Source organism: Kwoniella botswanensis, chromosome 1 (assembly GCF_036426115.1).
Source record: "Kwoniella botswanensis chromosome 1, complete sequence".
Classification (NCBI taxonomy): domain Eukaryota; kingdom Fungi; phylum Basidiomycota; class Tremellomycetes; order Tremellales; family Cryptococcaceae; genus Kwoniella; species Kwoniella botswanensis.
The window spans coordinates 16,743,567-16,763,130 of NC_088599.1; the positions used below are offsets into that span (position 1 = coordinate 16,743,567).

At 44.5% G+C, this 19,564-nt stretch overlaps 10 protein-coding genes across 10 annotated transcripts; 6 read left to right on the forward strand and 4 right to left on the reverse strand.

The window, feature by feature from the left end:
• Positions 1 to 462: 462 nt before the first annotated feature.
• Positions 463 to 1,419, forward strand: L199_006335 (ubiquitin-conjugating enzyme E2 N; the record flags this gene model as incomplete). Its single annotated transcript, XM_064892035.1, has 6 exons — positions 463 to 492; positions 623 to 737; positions 851 to 932; positions 1,008 to 1,021; positions 1,095 to 1,167; positions 1,284 to 1,419. The coding sequence occupies 6 exons, from the start codon at positions 463 to 465 to the stop codon at positions 1,417 to 1,419; spliced, it is 450 nt and encodes a 149-aa protein (XP_064748107.1).
• A 503-nt stretch (positions 1,420 to 1,922) lies between these two features.
• On the reverse strand, positions 1,923 to 2,369 carry L199_006336 (uncharacterized protein; the record flags this gene model as incomplete). The annotated part of the gene is made up of 1 exon (XM_064892036.1): positions 1,923 to 2,369. One exon carries the CDS (start codon positions 2,367 to 2,369, stop codon positions 1,923 to 1,925), a length of 447 nt encoding a protein of 148 aa, XP_064748108.1.
• Positions 2,370 to 3,538: 1,169 nt separating this feature from the next.
• On the forward strand, positions 3,539 to 3,875 carry L199_006337 (uncharacterized protein; the record flags this gene model as incomplete). Its single annotated transcript, XM_064892037.1, has 2 exons — positions 3,539 to 3,617; positions 3,688 to 3,875. The coding sequence occupies 2 exons, from the start codon at positions 3,539 to 3,541 to the stop codon at positions 3,873 to 3,875; spliced, it is 267 nt and encodes an 88-aa protein (XP_064748109.1).
• A 477-nt stretch (positions 3,876 to 4,352) lies between these two features.
• On the forward strand, positions 4,353 to 5,769 carry L199_006338 (uncharacterized protein; the record flags this gene model as incomplete). The annotated part of the gene is made up of 3 exons (XM_064892038.1): positions 4,353 to 4,599; positions 4,670 to 4,951; positions 5,285 to 5,769. The coding sequence occupies 3 exons, from the start codon at positions 4,353 to 4,355 to the stop codon at positions 5,767 to 5,769; spliced, it is 1,014 nt and encodes a 337-aa protein (XP_064748110.1).
• A 354-nt stretch (positions 5,770 to 6,123) lies between these two features.
• On the forward strand, positions 6,124 to 6,497 carry L199_006339 (uncharacterized protein; the record flags this gene model as incomplete). Its single annotated transcript, XM_064892039.1, has 2 exons — positions 6,124 to 6,367; positions 6,433 to 6,497. The coding sequence occupies 2 exons, from the start codon at positions 6,124 to 6,126 to the stop codon at positions 6,495 to 6,497; spliced, it is 309 nt and encodes a 102-aa protein (XP_064748111.1).
• A 112-nt stretch (positions 6,498 to 6,609) lies between these two features.
• Positions 6,610 to 7,356, forward strand: L199_006340 (uncharacterized protein; the record flags this gene model as incomplete). The annotated part of the gene is made up of 1 exon (XM_064892040.1): positions 6,610 to 7,356. The coding sequence occupies one exon, from the start codon at positions 6,610 to 6,612 to the stop codon at positions 7,354 to 7,356; it is 747 nt and encodes a 248-aa protein (XP_064748112.1).
• Positions 7,357 to 8,498: 1,142 nt separating this feature from the next.
• Positions 8,499 to 12,877, reverse strand: L199_006341 (uncharacterized protein; the record flags this gene model as incomplete). The annotated part of the gene is made up of 15 exons (XM_064892041.1): positions 8,499 to 8,669; positions 8,738 to 8,895; positions 8,978 to 9,294; positions 9,357 to 9,532; positions 9,586 to 9,737; positions 9,795 to 9,939; positions 9,992 to 10,066; positions 10,119 to 10,220; positions 10,275 to 10,346; positions 10,401 to 10,473; positions 10,527 to 10,659; positions 10,731 to 11,211; positions 11,270 to 11,656; positions 11,706 to 11,739; positions 11,799 to 12,877. 15 exons carry the CDS (start codon positions 12,875 to 12,877, stop codon positions 8,499 to 8,501), a joined length of 3,555 nt encoding a protein of 1,184 aa, XP_064748113.1.
• A 1,390-nt stretch (positions 12,878 to 14,267) lies between these two features.
• Positions 14,268 to 15,886, reverse strand: L199_006342 (uncharacterized protein; the record flags this gene model as incomplete). Its single annotated transcript, XM_064892042.1, has 2 exons — positions 14,268 to 15,536; positions 15,602 to 15,886. 2 exons carry the CDS (start codon positions 15,884 to 15,886, stop codon positions 14,268 to 14,270), a joined length of 1,554 nt encoding a protein of 517 aa, XP_064748114.1.
• A 797-nt stretch (positions 15,887 to 16,683) lies between these two features.
• L199_006343 (uncharacterized protein) lies at positions 16,684 to 17,590 on the forward strand (the record flags this gene model as incomplete). Its single annotated transcript, XM_064892043.1, has 4 exons — positions 16,684 to 16,971; positions 17,133 to 17,395; positions 17,463 to 17,500; positions 17,574 to 17,590. 4 exons carry the CDS (start codon positions 16,684 to 16,686, stop codon positions 17,588 to 17,590), a joined length of 606 nt encoding a protein of 201 aa, XP_064748115.1.
• Positions 17,591 to 18,057: 467 nt separating this feature from the next.
• On the reverse strand, positions 18,058 to 19,249 carry L199_006344 (6-phosphogluconolactonase; the record flags this gene model as incomplete). The annotated part of the gene is made up of 3 exons (XM_064892044.1): positions 18,058 to 18,226; positions 18,356 to 18,484; positions 18,621 to 19,249. The coding sequence occupies 3 exons, from the start codon at positions 19,247 to 19,249 to the stop codon at positions 18,058 to 18,060; spliced, it is 927 nt and encodes a 308-aa protein (XP_064748116.1).
• Between the last annotated feature and the right edge of the window lie 315 nt (positions 19,250 to 19,564).

The following is a 19,564-nucleotide window of genomic DNA, read 5'->3' on the forward strand; positions in this document are numbered from 1 at the left end:
CACACTTGCTCCGAGATGGCACCAAGAGCTCACGCTCTTCTATCCACATATGCGTGTCTTCATAACGGAGAGCGAACAACGGAGAGCGTGTACACCAACAGGTCATGAAGAGCGACATCATGAACACCGGTTACATAACCGAGCTGACGATGAATATTTACCAGATGGATTTTATTGCATTTTATCCCAAACACCACTGGTGCACTGGCTGTTGATGAGGATGAGATGACCATCCTCAAACGTCATGCAAGACATGGAAAGCGAGATTCATCTGTTGCTTATGCTTAGCATAATCTTCAATAGCATCGAGTACACTATTCACGTAGAGCATATACATCACCTGTCACAGTGAGTGAGATACCGATTTTTAGCCAAGCAAAGCCGATCAGAATAGTAATAGCATTGTCCGATCCAGGTCTTCCCACATTCGATTCGTAGATTAGATTAGAAGAGCGCGAAACGATGTCAGGTTTGCCCAAGCGTATTTTGAAGGTTCGTCAATGTCAAATACCGCCTGGGGCACGAGCACTTATACTGACTGAGGTGATCTTTTTCGAAATCATCTTGAAATGTCCACTTCCCACCTTTCAATCTCACATCCACCAACCGTTCGATCGTATAGGAGACAGAACGTCTTATGGCAGATTCACCACCTGGTATATCAGCAGCACCCAAGGATGATAATTTGAGACATTTCGATGTGACTGTTGCTGGACCGGAGTCATCGCCATATGAAGGTGAGTAAACTAAACTCAGCTGTCCTTTGCGTGTCTTCGGTTCGGCTCGCTAATCAACGATTTCGTTTTCTTCCCTCCCAACTTTCTGTTTATCCCCCTTTACCGTCATATAGGAGGTATATTCAAGCTCGAGCTGTTCTTACCTGAAGAGTATCCTATGAACCCACCAAAAGTAAGATTCTTAACCAAAATCTAGTGAGTGTTTGCGAATAGGTGTAACGATACGTCACGAAGCAATCCAGCTGATAATGGGCTATGATTATCAAATAGTCACCCAAATATCGGTATGTCCATCTTCAATCACCATTCCATTATTGAGCACTAACGAGCCATGCTGAAATCCTTATATCATAATAGACAAACTCGGTAGAATCTGTCTCGATATTCTGAAAGATAAATGGTCTCCAGCATTGCAAATCCGAACTGTCCTGTGAGTGTTTTCCCTTCCACACCCTACACTTAAATTACGCAAATAATCCTACATGCCCATCCCGTACCTCTCTTTGACAGCAAGCTGATCCCACTCTCACCATTTCTCCACTTTAGCCTCTCCATCCAAGCTCTTCTGGGAGCTCCCAACCCCGATGATCCCCTCGCCAACGACGTAGCGCAGAACTGGAAAGAGAACCAGAGTGCAGCCATCGCCCAAGCTAAAGAATGGACCAGGCAATATGCTAATTAATCTACCTATTGAATCCACCTATCCACTCTCGCTTGCGGTCGATCATGTTAGGTGAAAGAGCAGAGAAGGAGGGAAGGGAAGATCAGTCAGAAGTATCTTAGAGATAGATTCGTGGTATCGGATTACTCAAGTCTGGATTGTTATATTCAGCTAGCTACGTGTTTTTTTTTTTGTGTATATACCCTCTGGACATAACTTTGGTTACGTTGTTTTTCCTTGTGATGTGATGTAGTGATAACATTACGAATGATATCCATTCTGTGCTCTCACTCATGTCGTCGTGTTGTCACGGTGCAATAAAGCAATATAGGGGGTTGTATCCGAAAGTTGGGAGTCTGGTCAAAGAGAATTAACGCTACAGTGCAATGCATTGTGATTGGTCATCTACAAATGATATAAGTGATAATGTGTGAATTTGGTGTGACATGGTAAATGATGTCAAGGGATATCTTGATCACTGATGGAAGTTCATTGCTTCTGTTGAATTCAGATCAAAAATCCTATCATGATCGAAGACAAAACATCAGCGTTCTCCTCCTCACCTTGAGATCCCAGATATCACTCAAACTCACCGTAACTCTCCCTGCATAACTCCAATCCTGATCCCCAGCCTTGAACGGATCACTCTTCGGCCCTCCTCTCTCGCCCGTCTTGGGATTGACATCACCCTCGAAATCGGGTCTTGGTCCTCTCCTAACGTCCTTGTGCAACTCCTCCGATGCCTTGATCCCCTTTTGGGGATTGTCAACTATATCGGGCGAGGCGCCAATCGTCTCGTTCGCTTTGATCAGAGCTTCGAACTCTGCTTGGTCGGATGGCGGGAGAGGTGGAGGACCAGGTCGAGAGAAGGATGGTGCGTTTTTGGATAGGAGGGGAGAGAAGGTGGATAGTGATCGGATAGGAAAGGGGCGAGATATGGATGGAAGAGCAGATCGAAGGAGAGATGTCATCCTTGGTTGAGATTTGCGATGTCAGAAGGATATTGTAGGCTGAAGAGCTTATGATACGAGGATCGATGGGAACTTGTGTTGAATCGATGAAGGCAATTGTCAATCTCCGTGATAGGTCAATAGGTTCAGATAGGTGCGGATCATTTGCTTGACAGGTTTGGCCACCCATTTCATTCACGAGTTGGAGAGCGCGGAGATTCCCGGGGAACGGGAGGTGGAGGTGGTCCACCCCATTCCCGATTTTACAAGTATGAGCAGCAAAACATCAGTCTCCGTTGGTCCTTTGAGGGAAGTTACAAATGTAGAGTATCGTCTCAGAATGTCGTGGCGGTGCACCATAGTACTCGACATCAACGTACCACTTCTGCCGAAGATCTTCGAACGACCGCCAAAGTGGCATAAAGGATGATCAACATGGAGCACTTATTTGTCACAGCGGGCTTTTTGGAGAACAGCATGCAAATATATATATATATATATATATTTCACCAAATTTGACTTCTGAGCTTCCAGATTCAGAATAACCTGACTCCAGCTAAACCACCCAGCGGGTCGGAGCAATCAGATATTTGAAGTTCCATGAAGCGAGGATAGAGGCTGTCTTACGATCGAGCTCGTGTTTCAGGAGATATCTACTAGAAAGAGCATCCCATCTACTGATTACTCAATATCAGATGTCAAAGCAGCACACCACATGAAATTGATGATACATAGTGTATATAGTATGTACCTTTACCCGATCTCGTATTAAGAATGGCGTGCAACAATCCTCACATGCGGCGGCAACACATACAGATATGCAATTCTACGGAAGTTGACTATTATCGACCACTCAAGCTACCCTTTGTGGCCGTAGAAATGACGAAGTGACAGTAAGCTCATTGGTGTTTGACACAGCAATATGAGACTTAAAGAAGTTACATACAAGGGAGAAAACAACAAGTGTTATAGTATAATGGATCTTTCTATATATGAACGGTACAGCAATACGTTAAGCATCTGAATCTCTCGTCAGCATAAAGGATTGTCAGTTTCGTACTGTATAGCAAGGTGTTCTGGACCTACGAACTTTGAGACAATTCAGCTTATATAAGCCCATTTTAGTCTGGACAGAGTTTTCCAATGATATTCATACTAACTTGTCCCTCAAATTACGGATAACAAACATCATGTCTTCCCAAAACACATCGACCATCGACGAAGCCACTCGTGCGGATTTATTAGAAATTATACACAGATATACTACCAGTACGTCTTAGCTCGTCTGCTACTCAAGTTGTTTTTGCTGTTTTGCTGACAGCTGATGTTTGGATGGTAGGTAACGGCAGTATGACTTTGCTCGAAGCGTATGATCAGTCTAACGTCAAAAGTCAATTTGAGGAGTCCAAACGCACTAAAGATGCTGCAAGCTATGCTGATGCCGGTAGGAGATGCTGTGACGTCCTCCAGGAACTTTACAAAGCCTTAGACAAGGGTGGAAACTCGTTGAATTCAGCTGCTGAGTAGCCGCAACAGTACAACACAGCACAGTACATGGCTTGGAGCTGGACAGCCTCCTTATGTGTTGAAGTGATGCATAGGTCCTCGCTACATATATAAAACTGTGTTCATATGAAGACACTTCATCGAATTTGCCACACGCTGGTGCAACCTGATAGTACATATCCATGTGTGACCCGTGTGACAAGCATAGCGACGTATGTGTACCTGTAGTCAAGGGGTGTGTCATTCCCTTCATAAGATGGGATTCGAGACGATGATATATGATCAAAGGAGATACAGTGAAAGGGAGGGTGTGCCTTCCTGGCTGAAAAATATTACGTTTGCTTCTGTGTTCCTTGCCCTGCTCTTCTTGCTCTCTCAAAGAACCACCGCGACATAATGCAATGCCGCATGATTCCCAAAAGATATAAGAAGGGTCCAAGCCTTGAAAGACTACCATCATGGTTTTAGCTTTTGACATACTATACAAATAGACCGATCATGCCGCCAATATCCTCAGACACCGCCAATCAATCTGGCGTCGTACACCAAAATACCGGTATGACCTCTCCTAGCGTGCACCGACCACTTATGCCCTGCATTGATGAGGTTCTCCACCCAAGTGGTAGTCGAATAAGTGCAGACATCAATCAGGCACTCACTCTCTGTGCCTCTAAGGCTGTACTTTCTTCGGGAGTATTAGTCAATCGAACGGAAGTTTTAACTATTCCAAAGGATAACATGACTGGTGAGTAATTTCCCTTCCACTATTCAGGGTATCGTTTAAATTCACTTTATGCTGTTGGTTTTTCCAACAGTTCATGAGGAACTCAAACAGGATTGTCCCCTTAGTGGACTGAGAGATTCCATCTCCGTGATTGAGGTCGTTCGGCCGGAGAACGAGAAAGGTTATGAGACTCAAATGGATTTGGCAAGGTTGAAGAAACGATTTCATCTACATATGAGGGCATACTACGAGGACGATCCGTTGATGAGAGCGATTGGATCAACCGTCATTCATGATCCGGAAGAACCCGTTCTGTACACGAAAAAGGAGAGAAGTGAAGATGTTAAGACATTAAGTCATGACAGAAATACAGGTAGGGATCTGATGAGAGATAACATTGATGCAAAGAGCTCAAAACATTTGAGAACCTGCTATCGGGATCTCGTTAGTGAACTATGTCAAAAATACAGATTGGAGTTTTCCTACGAAAATGACGGTGACGACGACGGTGATGATGCTCCAGATGGTAGCCTCATGTACCATGAAGTATACCCAGATGGCAAAATTGAGAGTACTAGAGATGATTACGATCATCTGTTCAAGTTCCGAAATATCGTGAGATGGCCAAGAAGTTTAATTATTACCTGACTCAGTCTGCGTCGGACTCATCAATGATCTGCATCTCGTTTGATCACTGCTCAAACAGAAGAAAACCAAAGTCGAGACTTGGTCCGAACAGGAGGTGATAAAGGTAAACAAGTTGCCCGAAAGTCCGAAGTACCTGTTTATCCCGAAGAGTACAACACCCTTTGGAACGAACGGTTAAAAGAGATGGGCGAAACGACCCATTCGTTATCCAGAGGCAGAATCATTGATAAACTGGAAGATGTCCCTGAAGATTATCACTTCGCTGATCCCCTGATTGAAACGCTTGCAAATCACAAGGGTGATGGAATTATCGAAGATGAAAGAATTGACGATCTCGGATACATCACTGAAGCTTCGAATACTTACACTGATGCAATCTTATCGGATAATAGGTCAAGTAGACGAGCTGCGCATCATCAGAATATGCTGAGAAAAAGATCATCAAGAAAGTATGGTGTGTTCACTGATACAGAAGATGTCGAAGAATCGGATGAAGAGCTCGATGAAGTGGCAGATATTATCTCGGAGCTTGACATAAAGTGAACGTCGTATCTGTCTCGTCTACAAACACTGTTTACTTCCATTTGATGCATTGGAAATTGATGGGGGCTGGGGATATTGGCTCGCTTAGAGAGATACGATCATCGCCTGTCAGATTTCGCTTAGCCTGTCCAAAGGAAGGGAGAATGCACGGTGCTTCTCTCAACATAGATAGAAGGATCGTGAACCTCCTTTGAGGTCCCATGTTGCCTTCTGATTCGGCTCAAAAGGCCTTCTTTGAGGCTATGCCCGGGGCAGATCCAGATCGACCTTAATGTACAGCTAAACGCATATAAGATGATGAAGTTTCTTTGCCGCTTACTACACTGATCGCCATTTAATCACCCATCAAAATAAATGTCCAATCACACTGCGCTAGTGAGCAAAGACGAGGAGAGCTCTGACACCCGATTCGCGGGTAATGTAAGTTCATCCACAGGCCCTCGCCCATTTCCAACCATCCATGAGCTCTTGGCAGAATCCGAACAAGGACCGGATGACAGTATCGCTCTAGTTCCAATCACAAGGGCTTCACCATCTTCTCCGTCTTTGAATGTAAAGAGATCTCAACTGTTATCTCAACTGGGCGAAGATGCTGATTGTGAGTGAAAAACTTCCCAATCATGATTGATCGTACCTTACTTTGCATTCCCCATCAATGATCAGTGCGTCAACAGATCTTGGATAAATGCCCTCACAATGGCATCACCAATATCAGTTCAGTCATTTAGATCGTTTGGCCCACTGGCCCTGATGCTGAAAACGACGGTGATCAAATCACTGAAATGGATATCAACGATTTACAACAAAGAGTATTGGAGTACATGGATTATTTCTACTTGAATGAACCGCTTAGTATACGTAGCCATTGTAGCCATTGGATGTACAAACCAAACCAAGAACTCGATCGGGTGGAGGGAGCGAATCAAAGATTTCCGTTCTTTGCAGACTTTCAGAGAAGAACTGACTAACATCATAATTGAGGGTCCTATGGAAACCCATATGAACCATGTTCGAAAATTTTATTTCGACAAAACCGAACAATTGAGTACAAAATATGGATTGGATATGACGCCGTCAGAGTTTTCTCCAGATGAGACAACCAGTTTTGCTCATCACCAAGTCAAAGATAGATGGGATGATATGATGAGATCACCCAATTACTCCGAGGCCATTAGGAAAGCTATCCGAGAGGGTTTATCAAGGGATGACGGGGGAATAAGCGATGAAACTTGGAAAGGTTATGTTGAACGATGGAATTGGGCGGCAATTGGGCATACCAAAAAGAAATTGACTGAACGACTCTCACGTGAGACTGATCCTCTACAAAGAGCGAGTCCTCTCATCAAAGCTATTGCGACGTCTGATCGATCAGACGTCCTAGATGATCTGTCCAAGTACCACAATAGCCTCAAGAGTCTGTCGGATGATCCTGAAATGAAAGTCACACATGATGATCTGCTCGATGAACTGAGAACCAAGTACAAAGTTCCCTTGGACGGAGGATCCGATGCTAAGTCAAGTGGGTTTCGCCGACTCATGGCGAGGATGATGATCCGATCACATCGACAAGAGAGAAGCGATGTTTGATGTCTATCACTGGCTGTATTTTTGTTAATGAGGTATCGTCAGATTTGTTGATAGTCGCGTATATACTGGCGATGATGTGATTACAAATGCGCATTGACCTACTCAAAGGATGCTGAACTTGCTATGCGATATCAAGTATTGTGCTTGCTTCCCGTTTTCGAGTCAGCTCACTTTTCACTCGTATCGCCTTGGTTCTGATATCATAGTCATCGCTTTCCTAATCTCGTAGGAGAATTACACTAGCGAAGCAAAGTATGTACCCCTACGCACCCTACGGGTCTTCGAAGAAGGCTTTGCCTGGTCTTCTAGTCCAGGGAAGGCTATCTAGTGGAGGGAGCGGTGCTCACATTGGACGGTCCCTACCTATTCAATCAGGGAATCGATCGATTCTTCAGCATCGACCAATTCCTGGAAGAACACCAAAGGGGTCCGAACCCCGAACAAGCACTTGTTCCCTATACAGATACAATTGGGACAGGTGGTAAGTGAACATTCCGTTGCTTTATCGGCATCCAGCTTTATTGGTCTCTTACAATATACTCACTGAGGACCCATTCTCTGCCGTAGATCAAGCTATCTCTCAATCTCTTATTGAGGATGCTCCACCCACCTCCCTAACGGACATTCGAGCCGTTATCAACATCGTCTGTCCCTAAACTACCCACTCCCAGCTTACCCTAGCTCGTCTGAGAGGACATGGCTGACGCAGAGTGGAGCTGTGTCTCCAGGCAATCTCAGGCGCAGCTGCCGACCCCGAAGACGCTTTGTTGAAGATCGGAGTCCAAAGAAGTGAAGTCGTCGACCTCCAGAGCAATTGCTTTACACAAAAAATGATGGGATTGCCAACCCAATAACATGCCAGTCTTGCCAAAGGGGGGTTGGCGTTTCGACCATCAAATCTTCCAGAATTTTGGAGTTTTGGAAGTTTCTTGGTACAAACATACGGCTAGAAGGTTTATCATGGTAAGATGAAAGTTACACCTGACATGTTACTCGCTGACTGATGAGCTTCGGTGGGGCGAGGGATGTCAAACTACTATTACAGGATTGCAGGTCGAGAAGTGTTGAAGGATCGTATTCATTATATTCATTAAGTCATGTGTTTATATCTGAATCGTCACTAGAATCAAACCCATTTACGTCTAATGCCCATCTTCCTCCAATTCACCCAAGAAATTCAACCATCCTTTCTTGGTTACCATCCCCTGAAACACCCCTCTCGAATTCGTGACTATTATCTGCCTTACACCTAATTTCGCGAATAGCTGTTGGACAACTTCGAGCGGAGAGTGAATTTGTACTGTTATTGGTGCCTATTCAACATGCAGACACTTTGAATTAGCTTATCACCTTCATGATTTTTGGGGTTGTTCATACTCACCCTGTCGACATATCTACTAAGATCATAAGGTGACCAAGCTCCATCGACGTAAGAGTCCGCGAAAGAGAAGATAGACATGGCTGATGATCTACTTCGGTGGACTGATGCGTCGTCTGGCATTAGGTTGAGAGTCGCATCGGGTTCATCGGAAAGTTCGGCTATACCATAAAACACCACAGATGTCAGCAAGTCGGGATTACGGTGAAGTCATCCGGGATCCGTGATAAAAGGTTAACTTACACAAAGCATGTTCTAATTCATTCATGCCCAAAAACCCCACCACTCTAAGACAACTTCTCTCTCTGCCCGATGATAAACCACCTTCCAGCCCCAAACCCGGATTTCCTCCATTGGCGGTCACTTCCTTGACTAATACGGGGAAACCAGTATCTGCCATACCCAATCTGACCAATTCCAGTAATTTACCAGTAAGTGATCGGACGGTATGTTGTTTATCCGCTCGAAGAATGGGGACAGATCGATCTGCAATGGATGAGGCTCGCCGTGAGCCCCAGAGGTATTCGTGTTTCTGGTCGAGGTAGGGTAATTGATTTAGACTGAAAAGACAGACGGATTAGTAAGATAATAATATGCAAGGAGATGATGACGGCAGGCTCACTCGATGACCAGATCGTATATACCCTTCTTCTCCAACCCATCTGCCACTGTCTTAGCGATCAACACTCCCAACATGACCGGAACGACATAGTTGAGAGTCGAGGTGAGTTCGAACATGATCACAGCGAGGGAAACGGTGGTACGTGTGACACCGGCGAGAGTAGCAGCGGCCCCGATCTATAAGCACAGTCAGCATCTGGATCATCAAGTCATGGTGGTGGGTGACGTACCATAGCGTATAATCCAGGAACTATACAATCCGTTTCTCTGCACACGTCGAATATACCCAAAGAGGGATAAGCAAATTCGATATATTCCATAACCAATCCTACAATCCGTCCGAAACATGCTCCGACGACGAGTGATGGGATGAAAATACCGGCTATGACCATTCATCAGCTTGGCATACGATTATACACTATATCGCCAGCTGACTTACCAGGTACTTTGATACCGAAGGTGATGATTGTCAAACACCCTTTGATGAGCAGAGCCGTTCCTATACTCCAGATGACTGAGGCGATCTCATGCGGATGATTGACACAGATGCTGTTGGATGAAGAAGGTTTGCATTCTTCGAATAGCTATGGTAGATGTCAGTTGACGAAGTCTAAGGACAGCTTTTCATCAACTCACACTAGCTACTAGCTCTGTTCCACCCATCCGGGTGTACGGGTTGAGGAACGATATAATCGTGGTGAGAAGGGTGACCTGTTAGATATCGTGAGCTTGACCTAAGGTGATAAAGCAAGGGGCAGCTCACCAATGCAACTTCGAATATAGGGTGATTCTTCAACCAGGTTCCTCCTCTGACTTCCCTACTCCATATAATATTGAGTCGAGCGAATACCGCGCCGTATAGTCCCTGAGTGGATAGCATCGTCAGCTAGACTCAAGAGTTTGCGATGACACCACTTACTCCAAACACACCCAAAATCACAAAGATGATGTATTCCCAATAATGGTATTCCTTGGTATATGTCACCTCGAACTGCCAGACTAATCAGGCCCGTCACAAGTGGCGACTAATCCGAGAGATACTCACCAGAACCAAAGTACCATTACCGAACGGGTTGAGTGTTTTCAACGTGATCGCAGCGACAGCAGCACACCAGAAACTATTTCACCTGATTAGCCACAGCCTTCTTTGCAGTATGCTCCACCAACTCACCTCCTCCACATTACCTTCGGTGGGAAGTAGTACGACACCTCTTCCAAAGAGAACAATACCCCTCCGACCGGCGCACCAAAAGCGACTGATACACCCGCAGCACAAGCGGCCGATAATATCTCTCTTCTTTTAGCTACATCACCAATACCAAGCAGTCATCAGCGGCAAGTAACGAAATCATCTGATAAGCTGATATCGACTTACCCTCATTACATTCGAACTTCAGGAATAACCTCGAAACGATATTCCCCACACACGATGAGATATGTACCAATGGACCTTCTTTACCCAAGCTCAATCCACTCGCTACGCTCAGCGCCAGTCCGACCGACTTGGTAATCAAGGTCCATCCACCTAGATACCCATGGATCACAAATCCACTTAAGATCGTTTTTATCTCTGGTATACCTGATCCAGCAGCATAATACATTATCTTCCTAGGTGGTTCGGTACTTGGGAAAGCTTCGATCAGGGGAGTGATAGGTTCATTGGCGATTCCTTCTAGCAGTGGTTGTCTCTCATTCGTGTTGGTGGACGATTGAGCTCTAGACAGGGTCTTGGGTTTTGAATGGTCTGCGGGTTGGTCAGAAGGCGGTGTGAGGAATGTAGAGTCTTTGGACGTGGTATGTTGGGCTGACGAAGTGAGATAGACAGTCAAGAGTGATGCGAGGGTGGCGAGGGAAATCTGCCAACACAACCTCATAAGCTTTGGCCCCCATGTGATCCATGTAAGACATACTCACCGCTACAATTGTATAAGCGACAAACTCTGGTCCGCCCCATATCCAAGCACCTTCCGGCCCGCCTTTCTCATTCGGAGCGAAGAATTCCCCCCATTCAATCCAGTCTCCACAACTCTCCGTCTCTCCAGCATCGCGAGGACTGGAAGGATGTCTGGGTGCACAACAGAATCTCTTCGCTGTACCCCATGACGATCCGCAAAAACCCTCTTTCAAATCGAACAGAGCCATCTCAGTTCGGATGATGAAGAATGCAATTACAGCCGAGAGGATGCCGATAATGGTCACTACTAGCCATCCTTGGAATCTATCCCAAGAGTTGGCGAGTTTACCTCGTATGGACCGATGAGCTGCGTGGCGTAGTCGACGGACTCGTGAGGACTCTTTGATCTGTAACTTGGGTCAGCTCGATAGCGGTTCTGTGATTGAGTGAACTCACCGCATCGTGTATCCAGTCGATGGTAACGTACGAGCTATATCGTCGTCAGCGTGAGCACCAACATGGCTAAGGTGATTATGTAGCGCTACCAACCTATACCACACCCTCATTCCATTCGCTCTCTCCCCTTCATCATCCTCCAACATCTCATCTTCCGGTCTCCCCCTCGACGTCTCATCATCGTATTTATCCGGTCTACCAAAACCCATTCCAATCGTACTAGCAGTCTTCCTGATCCTTCGCATGACCGATCCTGTGGGACTCTGTAAATGTAACGACGCAGGTTGTTTAGGGAACAGAGGTGAGTTCATCTGAGAATTGACAGATAGATGTCTTCTGTGTGAGTGTGAATTTGACGAAGATGAAGAAGAGTTATATGGTTGAGCGGAAAGTGAATGGGAATGATGGGGAATAGCAGTATGTGGATGAGCTAGGTCTTTATCCCTAAATCTAGAGGTCGTAGCTGTACCTGGTTGTGAAGCAGAAGTTCCATAGTAAGCTTCATGTGTGGGTAAATTGAGTAATCCCTGGGGTGGGGTCAATCGAGAAGGAGGTGGAACACGAGAAGTTGATATCCTCCTTGGTGAAGATAATGTTGCATCGTTGTTGCCGTTGTTGTGAAGATTTGATATGGAAGGTGTTAAACCTAATCCTGGATTATTGTTGTTATTCGTAGATCCATATCCATTTATAGGAGTTGAAAATGTCCTAAGTGATCCGACACCTTGTCCCTGCTGAGCACTAGATCTCCTGCGATGCTCCATATTTGTCCCACCTCTGGATAAACGAGGACTGGAATTGGCAGAATCCAAATTAACCAACGACATCCTAGGTGTTGGACCCAGACTTTCGCTTTCTTCTTCGGGTAAAGAGGTGACGCTGTTTGACATTGACAATGTACTGACTTTGGGTGAAGATGAAGATGACGAGGAAGCGTTGGTATTGGATAGGAAAGTAGATGGATTGGGAAAATAGGTAATAGGCGAAGGTGGTTGAGAATACCCTTCTATGGTATCTATAGATTGTCTTCTTGAATGTGAATGTGACTGTACACGATTATGTGTATGTGTATGTCTCAGAGAAGATACTGAAGGAGGTCTAGCGGGTCGAATGGTCCCATTTGGATGGGTCGTGGAAGCCGATGACGAGATCCTTTGTTCGCTGAATGACATACTGACAAGTCTAAAAGTCTAGAACGGTCGTATTGGAAATGAGTTTTGAATGTGGGAATAGGATCTGAAAGGAGAAAGTTTCTCAAGGGTGAGGGTGAACTTTGCGTTGGTTGTGTGTATTCCTGTTTGAACTGGGTCGAGTGTTTGTTTGTTATGATGGTCACCCTAGACTATCAGATTGATCCTCAGCTTACGCTCATAGCTAATCTTAAGATGAGCTGAGGTGAAGATTCCAAATCATTAAACTATATTAAGATGATGATTTATATTCAATGCCAAATTATCACTTTTCGATATTGTATGAGCGCGTGATAAGCGAGAGTGTTATGATGACGTCGGGATGTGTTTTTGCACTAATCAGTCAGGTGAAAGTAAGGAGACGGGATGTATGATGGGAAGGAGCGTATATAGTCTTGTGTATTGGTCCAGGTTAGCACACTATCGCTACTGTCGATGTGAATTAGTCTCTCTCTCGCTCTCACACGTCGGACTGATGGGTCCGATTTAAGCTTTGGCAGCATCCTGGTCTAGACTCAACTCTGATTCCAGCAATACTCGTGTAATGCTCGATGATCCCGAGTTGGGCATATCGGCGCAATCCGAAACAATCATCATCGCGCTACAGCGACCAGGCAATACAAACATGCATGACAAGATTCTGAACAGGTCAGAGGTTTTACGGATCTATCGCTATGTGTAGGTTGAAGTACATGCACCAGGATGGGATCATCGTGAAGTGATTCGAGTGAGTTTTCACCATCTGAAGCAGTCTAAGTTTGGTCAGTATATAGCATTCAATCAAGTCAACGACCACGATGAATAACTTACTCGCTGGTCGTTCGTTCTCTTCTCATAATCCCATATATCGCTACGAAGCCTTGACCTTCCTAGTCCCCTTCTGTTGCAAACCTCTGGACCCATCATTTGACTGTAGAGCTTCCAATCCATTGCCATACCTACTCTGTATACTACGGTAATGTCTGTACATCACGTAACACGTCACTCCCACTAAAATGATCGAACCGAGAGTAATGAGGTTGAGTTGGGTGTCAGTTAGAGAATGCTGGAGTCTACCCATATTTGATAACCGGGATATCGATCAACGGATCAGAAACGATACAGTATTACCAAGTAAAAAAAAAGTTGATGTTGATGTTGATGTTGATGGGAGATTCAGCGGGAGTAACGTAACCAAGTGCGAGCACGTTGTATCTGGTTATTTTTGGAACCACCAAATCAACTTTTATAATGAATACAAGATATGCATCTCGCTCTGAGGAAACACCTTATACACAGCTTACAACCGAATGTATGTACAACATACGATGATTCACAAGATATGACGAACAACCCATAGCAAACAAAGCAAACGGAACAACTGTAGATACAATCATCCACCATCCTCTTCTTCACTCCCTCTTTCAGTCCCTCTTCCCTTCCCACTCAACGCAACCATATTCATCCTCAACAACCCCTGACCACCTGACGATCTCCTTCGTCCACCAATCAAAGGTCCATACACCCTTTCCTTCTCCCCTCCTCCGATTCCTATACACGTATAAGGCGGAGTAGGCGACAAATTCCCATCCATATCTCCCAACTCGATCCCCACTTTATCTAGTATCTCGGCTATCTTCCTCATCTGACCTGATTTCCCTGCATCTAAAGCTATTTTACCTAATTCCAACTTCACCCATTTAAATCCATCTAGATTAACTCTTTTCAATCCCCTTGGTGGATTGTCAGCTAATCCGTTGAGGAACGTTAAGGTATCTTTACCCCTTCTGTCTTCTAGGGCAGGTTGACCATCCGAGTTTGAAACAGAAGAAGGTGCTTGCCATTTGTATATTGTAATCACACTTAGAGGATGATTAGGTGAATGTCGAAGTGATTCGATGATCACTTCCAATAGGTCATAATCCGGTATGAGGAATGATAAATGTTGTAGATTAGGATATAATTCTAATATCTTTTCACATGGTATCAATCCGTCTTCTACAATTGACCAAATAGAGCACTTGCTTTGTAGATAAGTTAACGATCTAATTTTGCTGCCGTGTATCTCTTGAAATGCCGATACAGCACCACTTGATGAAGGAGTTATAACCAATCTTTTTAGATTTGGTAATTCAGATTGGTTCAGGCAATCTAACAAATGACCAGAATTGATATCTTCCAATTTCAACGTATGCAATTTTGGTAGATTCAATATCCGGGTTCTACCCTCTATTTCGTCCGATTGGTGTGATGTCGTTGAACCGACAACATTAAGAACCTCTGAGTTTGTAATTTTCTTTATAAGGTCTACTAATCCATCAGCATGATCCACATGTATCCCCTCCAGGCATTTTAGATTCCTGACAAACGGTGCATATCCGACCTCTTCTAAAGGGAATGGGAGTGGTCCAGAAGGTAATTTGAGATGAAGCAAATTAGGTAAGAGAGGAAATATCGCCAATACGCTTTTCCGTATTTCCGTCGGATGGACGGTCGAGGGGATGGTACTGAGATCAAGGAGTGTTATGTATCTACCTGGAATGGAGAATGTATGAAGGTTGATATCAGACCATTTGGAATCACCGTATAATATACACTGAGCTAACGAGGGGAGGTTGGTTGTTAGGTAGGGAGAGGAGTATAGGTATTTCATCACAAGGGGCTATATCAAATGAGATCAGTACGAGCAACAGTCACTTTTGAGATCATGGCGATGGATAGACTCACCTTCCAAGCTTTACATACACCCATCAAACCCCTTGCCGACCTCGTGACGTCCCTTCGCTCTTCCAATTTTTTCTCAGCCGAGATCTTCCCCTTAATCCCATTCCATTCATCCCAAGAGGGAGTGTAGTCATCTTCTAGATCTGAGGGGTAGGAGGACGAGATGGATAGTCGGTGAAAGATGATGCGACGTATGATCTCGAATGGGAGGGTTGGAAGGGGACCATTTAAGGGAGGTGGTGAGGACGAATTACTCGCTGTGGGACGGAAGGGGGGTGAGAGGGGCATATTATCGGATGGCGAGATCGATTGGATGAGTCAGAATAGAGAGCTGACAGGGTACCGTGTTCATCTATCTATATATGAAGCTCTTACGCTAATGATACGAATCAGTCGATCGATTGACGGAAGATGGAAGTCGAGCGAAGGATCATCCGCATAAGCCCCTTCTTTGTCCAGCTCTATCATAGGTTCCTCAGAAGTCTTAGTAGCCGCCTTCAGTGTCTGGTTGATGCTCATCGATTGTTGACATTGTTGACAGTTCAATCCCAGTCACAACTCGATCATGTCATGACGCATTCCATGACTAACCTCGAACCTGGTCGTATTCCGGAAGACATGTCCGATATAACCGACAAGCTTGTCTTAAGTGGGCAGTGTCGATAAGGTACACCATCAGTATCTTTTAACAGGATATTCGTCGATATTGCCATGCATGATGCTTCAGCAAAGAAGTCTGAGTGAGCACCAAGCATGTATAGATGATGATCAGGAGAGAGGACGATAACACCTGAAGGTGATATATCGAGTGACAGGCGGGAATATCGTCCAATGAGAATCGAATACGGTGTCAGCAGAGTGAATTGCCACTTTCTCGTACACACTCACTCCACCTTTGTGAATGAGTGAAATTGAAATCAAATCGGCTGACCGATCAATACTAGATAATACATGAGTACTTTATCAATCATCTTCAATACTTCAACTTTGATTGCTATTCCTGATACGTTGACGACCTACACATACTTGTACTCGCTCCTTCATCAATATCGATCAATCGCATCCATTTAGTCAGATCTGTCAACATGGCCTCAAGCTCACTACGACAAACCTTCGCCTCTTCCTCCCGTCTCACCTTACATCACTTCCACTACGCCCCTCTTGCCCCCACATCATACAGACTAGCATCAACCTTGGCTCAGACGTTATCCCAACCATCCAAATTTGAGAATATCCCTTCTTCAACTACCTTCACAAGTCCAATTGCCGATCAGAACTCAAAGGGTAAAGAAAAGAATTCACATGCTGCTCCTTCTCCTGCTGCGCCAAGGAGGAAAGTAGAATTGAAAGGGAAGAAAGCAGCTATCAGTATGGTAAGTTGGTTTACTCTTTCATATCAAAATTAAGATATTCATCTTTCGTCTTACCGATATACTGTAACACACACACACACTCTCTCTATATACATATATATCACACCATTCATTGTCATATACTGTTATATTCATATAATTTGCTAACTCTTCTTCCACAGACACCATCCGCCATCTCCCGCCTCAAAGCCCTAATCTCCTCGCCCACTTCACCCAAATTACTTAGAATATCAGTCAAATCACGTGGATGCGCCGGTATGGCCTATCATCTAGATTACGTTTCACCACCTGGTGGGAAATTTGACGAAGTCGTCGAACAGGATGGTGTCAAAGTGTTGATCGATTCAAAGGCCTTGTTCAGTATCATTGGAAGTAAGATGGATTGGAGAGATAATAGGTTGAGTCAGGGGTTCGTCTTTGATAAGTGAGTTTAGAGTCAATCTCGATTATCATTACTCTACATGCTGACTCTATTATTTTCATCATTTTAGTCCCAATGTAGTCGATACTTGTGGATGTGGAGAATCATGTGAGTGTGAACAGCTTTTCTGAATGTCAACGCTTGATTGATTAAGCTGACCAAAACGAATTCCTCAATACAGTCAATATCCGACCTTGATCGATCTAGTTAGATATATACACTGTTCCCCTTTAGTGCTCATATAGAACCGATGTACACTGTCATGTATCTCTTATTGTTTGATCTCATCCGGTCCATGTATCTGCGGAATTAGCGGCACACTTGGCCGGTATCACGTTCAAATCCATATTGGCAGTCTCATACCCCATGTCCAGTCAAGCAACTTTCGTCTTCGGCCATGCGTCGTATGCAGCTGTAGATGTACCAATGAAGTGGTAATATTAACTTTTCTGTTACTCATCCGTCTATATTTAGAAAATCAATTAATCACAAAGGTGAACCAAACCATCTATATGACAGAAAAAAAGTATTATGAACAATTAAAAAGACTCTAAAAGGTATGATTACTATCGCTACTAAAAGCCGGATTTTCTTCTATCATGATGAACTATGAACGATGTGCTTCTTCCCTGTTGTGCTTCCATTCCAAACCTCCCTCACTTTGACTAATGATCAGCCGCTTCGACCGCAGCGTCCATCTCCTCCTTCAGCCTCTTCCTCTCGGTAGTGATCAGATCGTCATCAGTAGCTTTTTGGATCCATTTATATTCGGTTTTAGGGTATTGTACTTTTCCTGAAGCTGCGTGGTCTACGAACCAGAATACGAGACCGGGGCTGTAGATGCCAGAGGATTATCAGTTTTTAACATGTCATGAAAAGTATACGTTTACGCCGTACGAGAAATCATGGGAATAGATTAGAGCAAGTTTGGGTCATCACGTTGTAAGATGTAGTATCACTCACGAGGTAGGTCTAACCCTCGAACATGGTAGTCCCTCTTCAGGTCTATCCAAGATATTAGACAACATATCTTGTTTACCTTCTCCTGAAGCTACGAAGGCGCATCTGAAAGCGTGGTTGAGGACTTGATAGCTGTGAGAGCATGGGGAGGATATCAGCCAAACGGCAACTCATTGTACGCCAAGGCATAAAACATTGCAAGTGGTAAAAGAGTAGTTGAACAGTCTCAGTAGAAGGAAGAATGTTAAGAGGAGCTGCTCTTACTCACGTAAAAGTAATCCTCCTCTTGGGTGGTTTCGGACTATCTTGAATTTCCGCCACCCATCTATCATTCTCCGACAAAAGCTCATGTCCAGGGAACAAACTACATGTGTGACCATCTGGGCCCATTCCCAATAAGATCAGATCGAATGTTGGATATCGGGCAGCATTCGCTCCAGCGAATGTGTTGACAAGTTGTTTTTCATAATCATCTGCAATTTCTACAGCTTCGTTCTCAGCTTCATCCTCTTCTTCCTTTTTGATTTCTGCCGTGGGGTCAATCCTCGTTTGTTCCCTGAACAACTCGGTGTTGAGCTTATGGATCTGTTCTTTCTTTATTGGTACCAGGTCCAAGAAAGCTTTCGAGCAGGCAGCATAATTTGATTCGGGGTGATCTAAAGGAACGATTCGTTCGTCTGCGAAGAACACTTGCCATTTATCCCATTGAATTTCCTTTATATCAACTAAAGGTTTGAGGTTGTTTGGTAGAGAACCACCTGATAAGGCGATAGTGAATACACCTCGATGTTGGATCGCATCGGTCTGAGCCTTGAGGATGAAATTCGCTAAAGATGATTGGAGGTGGTTGGTATCGTCGAATGAGTACAGGACGGGTGGAGCGGATGATTGAGGCATGTTGAGTAGGGGAGATAAGCTGGTGGGTTGTGGTGGTATGAGGTGCCAAGTATGGTTGTTTCAGTGATAGTATTTTATGCTTTGTGGATTATGAGCTCTGATATGATCAACAGCAGTGGTACTGTCTGACGGTATGAGTCTAGTGGTATGTGATGATATTTGTGAGAAAGAAAGGAGATGCGAAGATGATACGGGGATGTTGAGCAATGTTCGTTCGACTACTGGTTATCTCGTAATCGAGCTCAACGAGGTCTGGGTCTGGGCGTGACGTCAAAAAAAAGTCAACCTGTGGAAATTAGGGGTGCTTGTGCGATC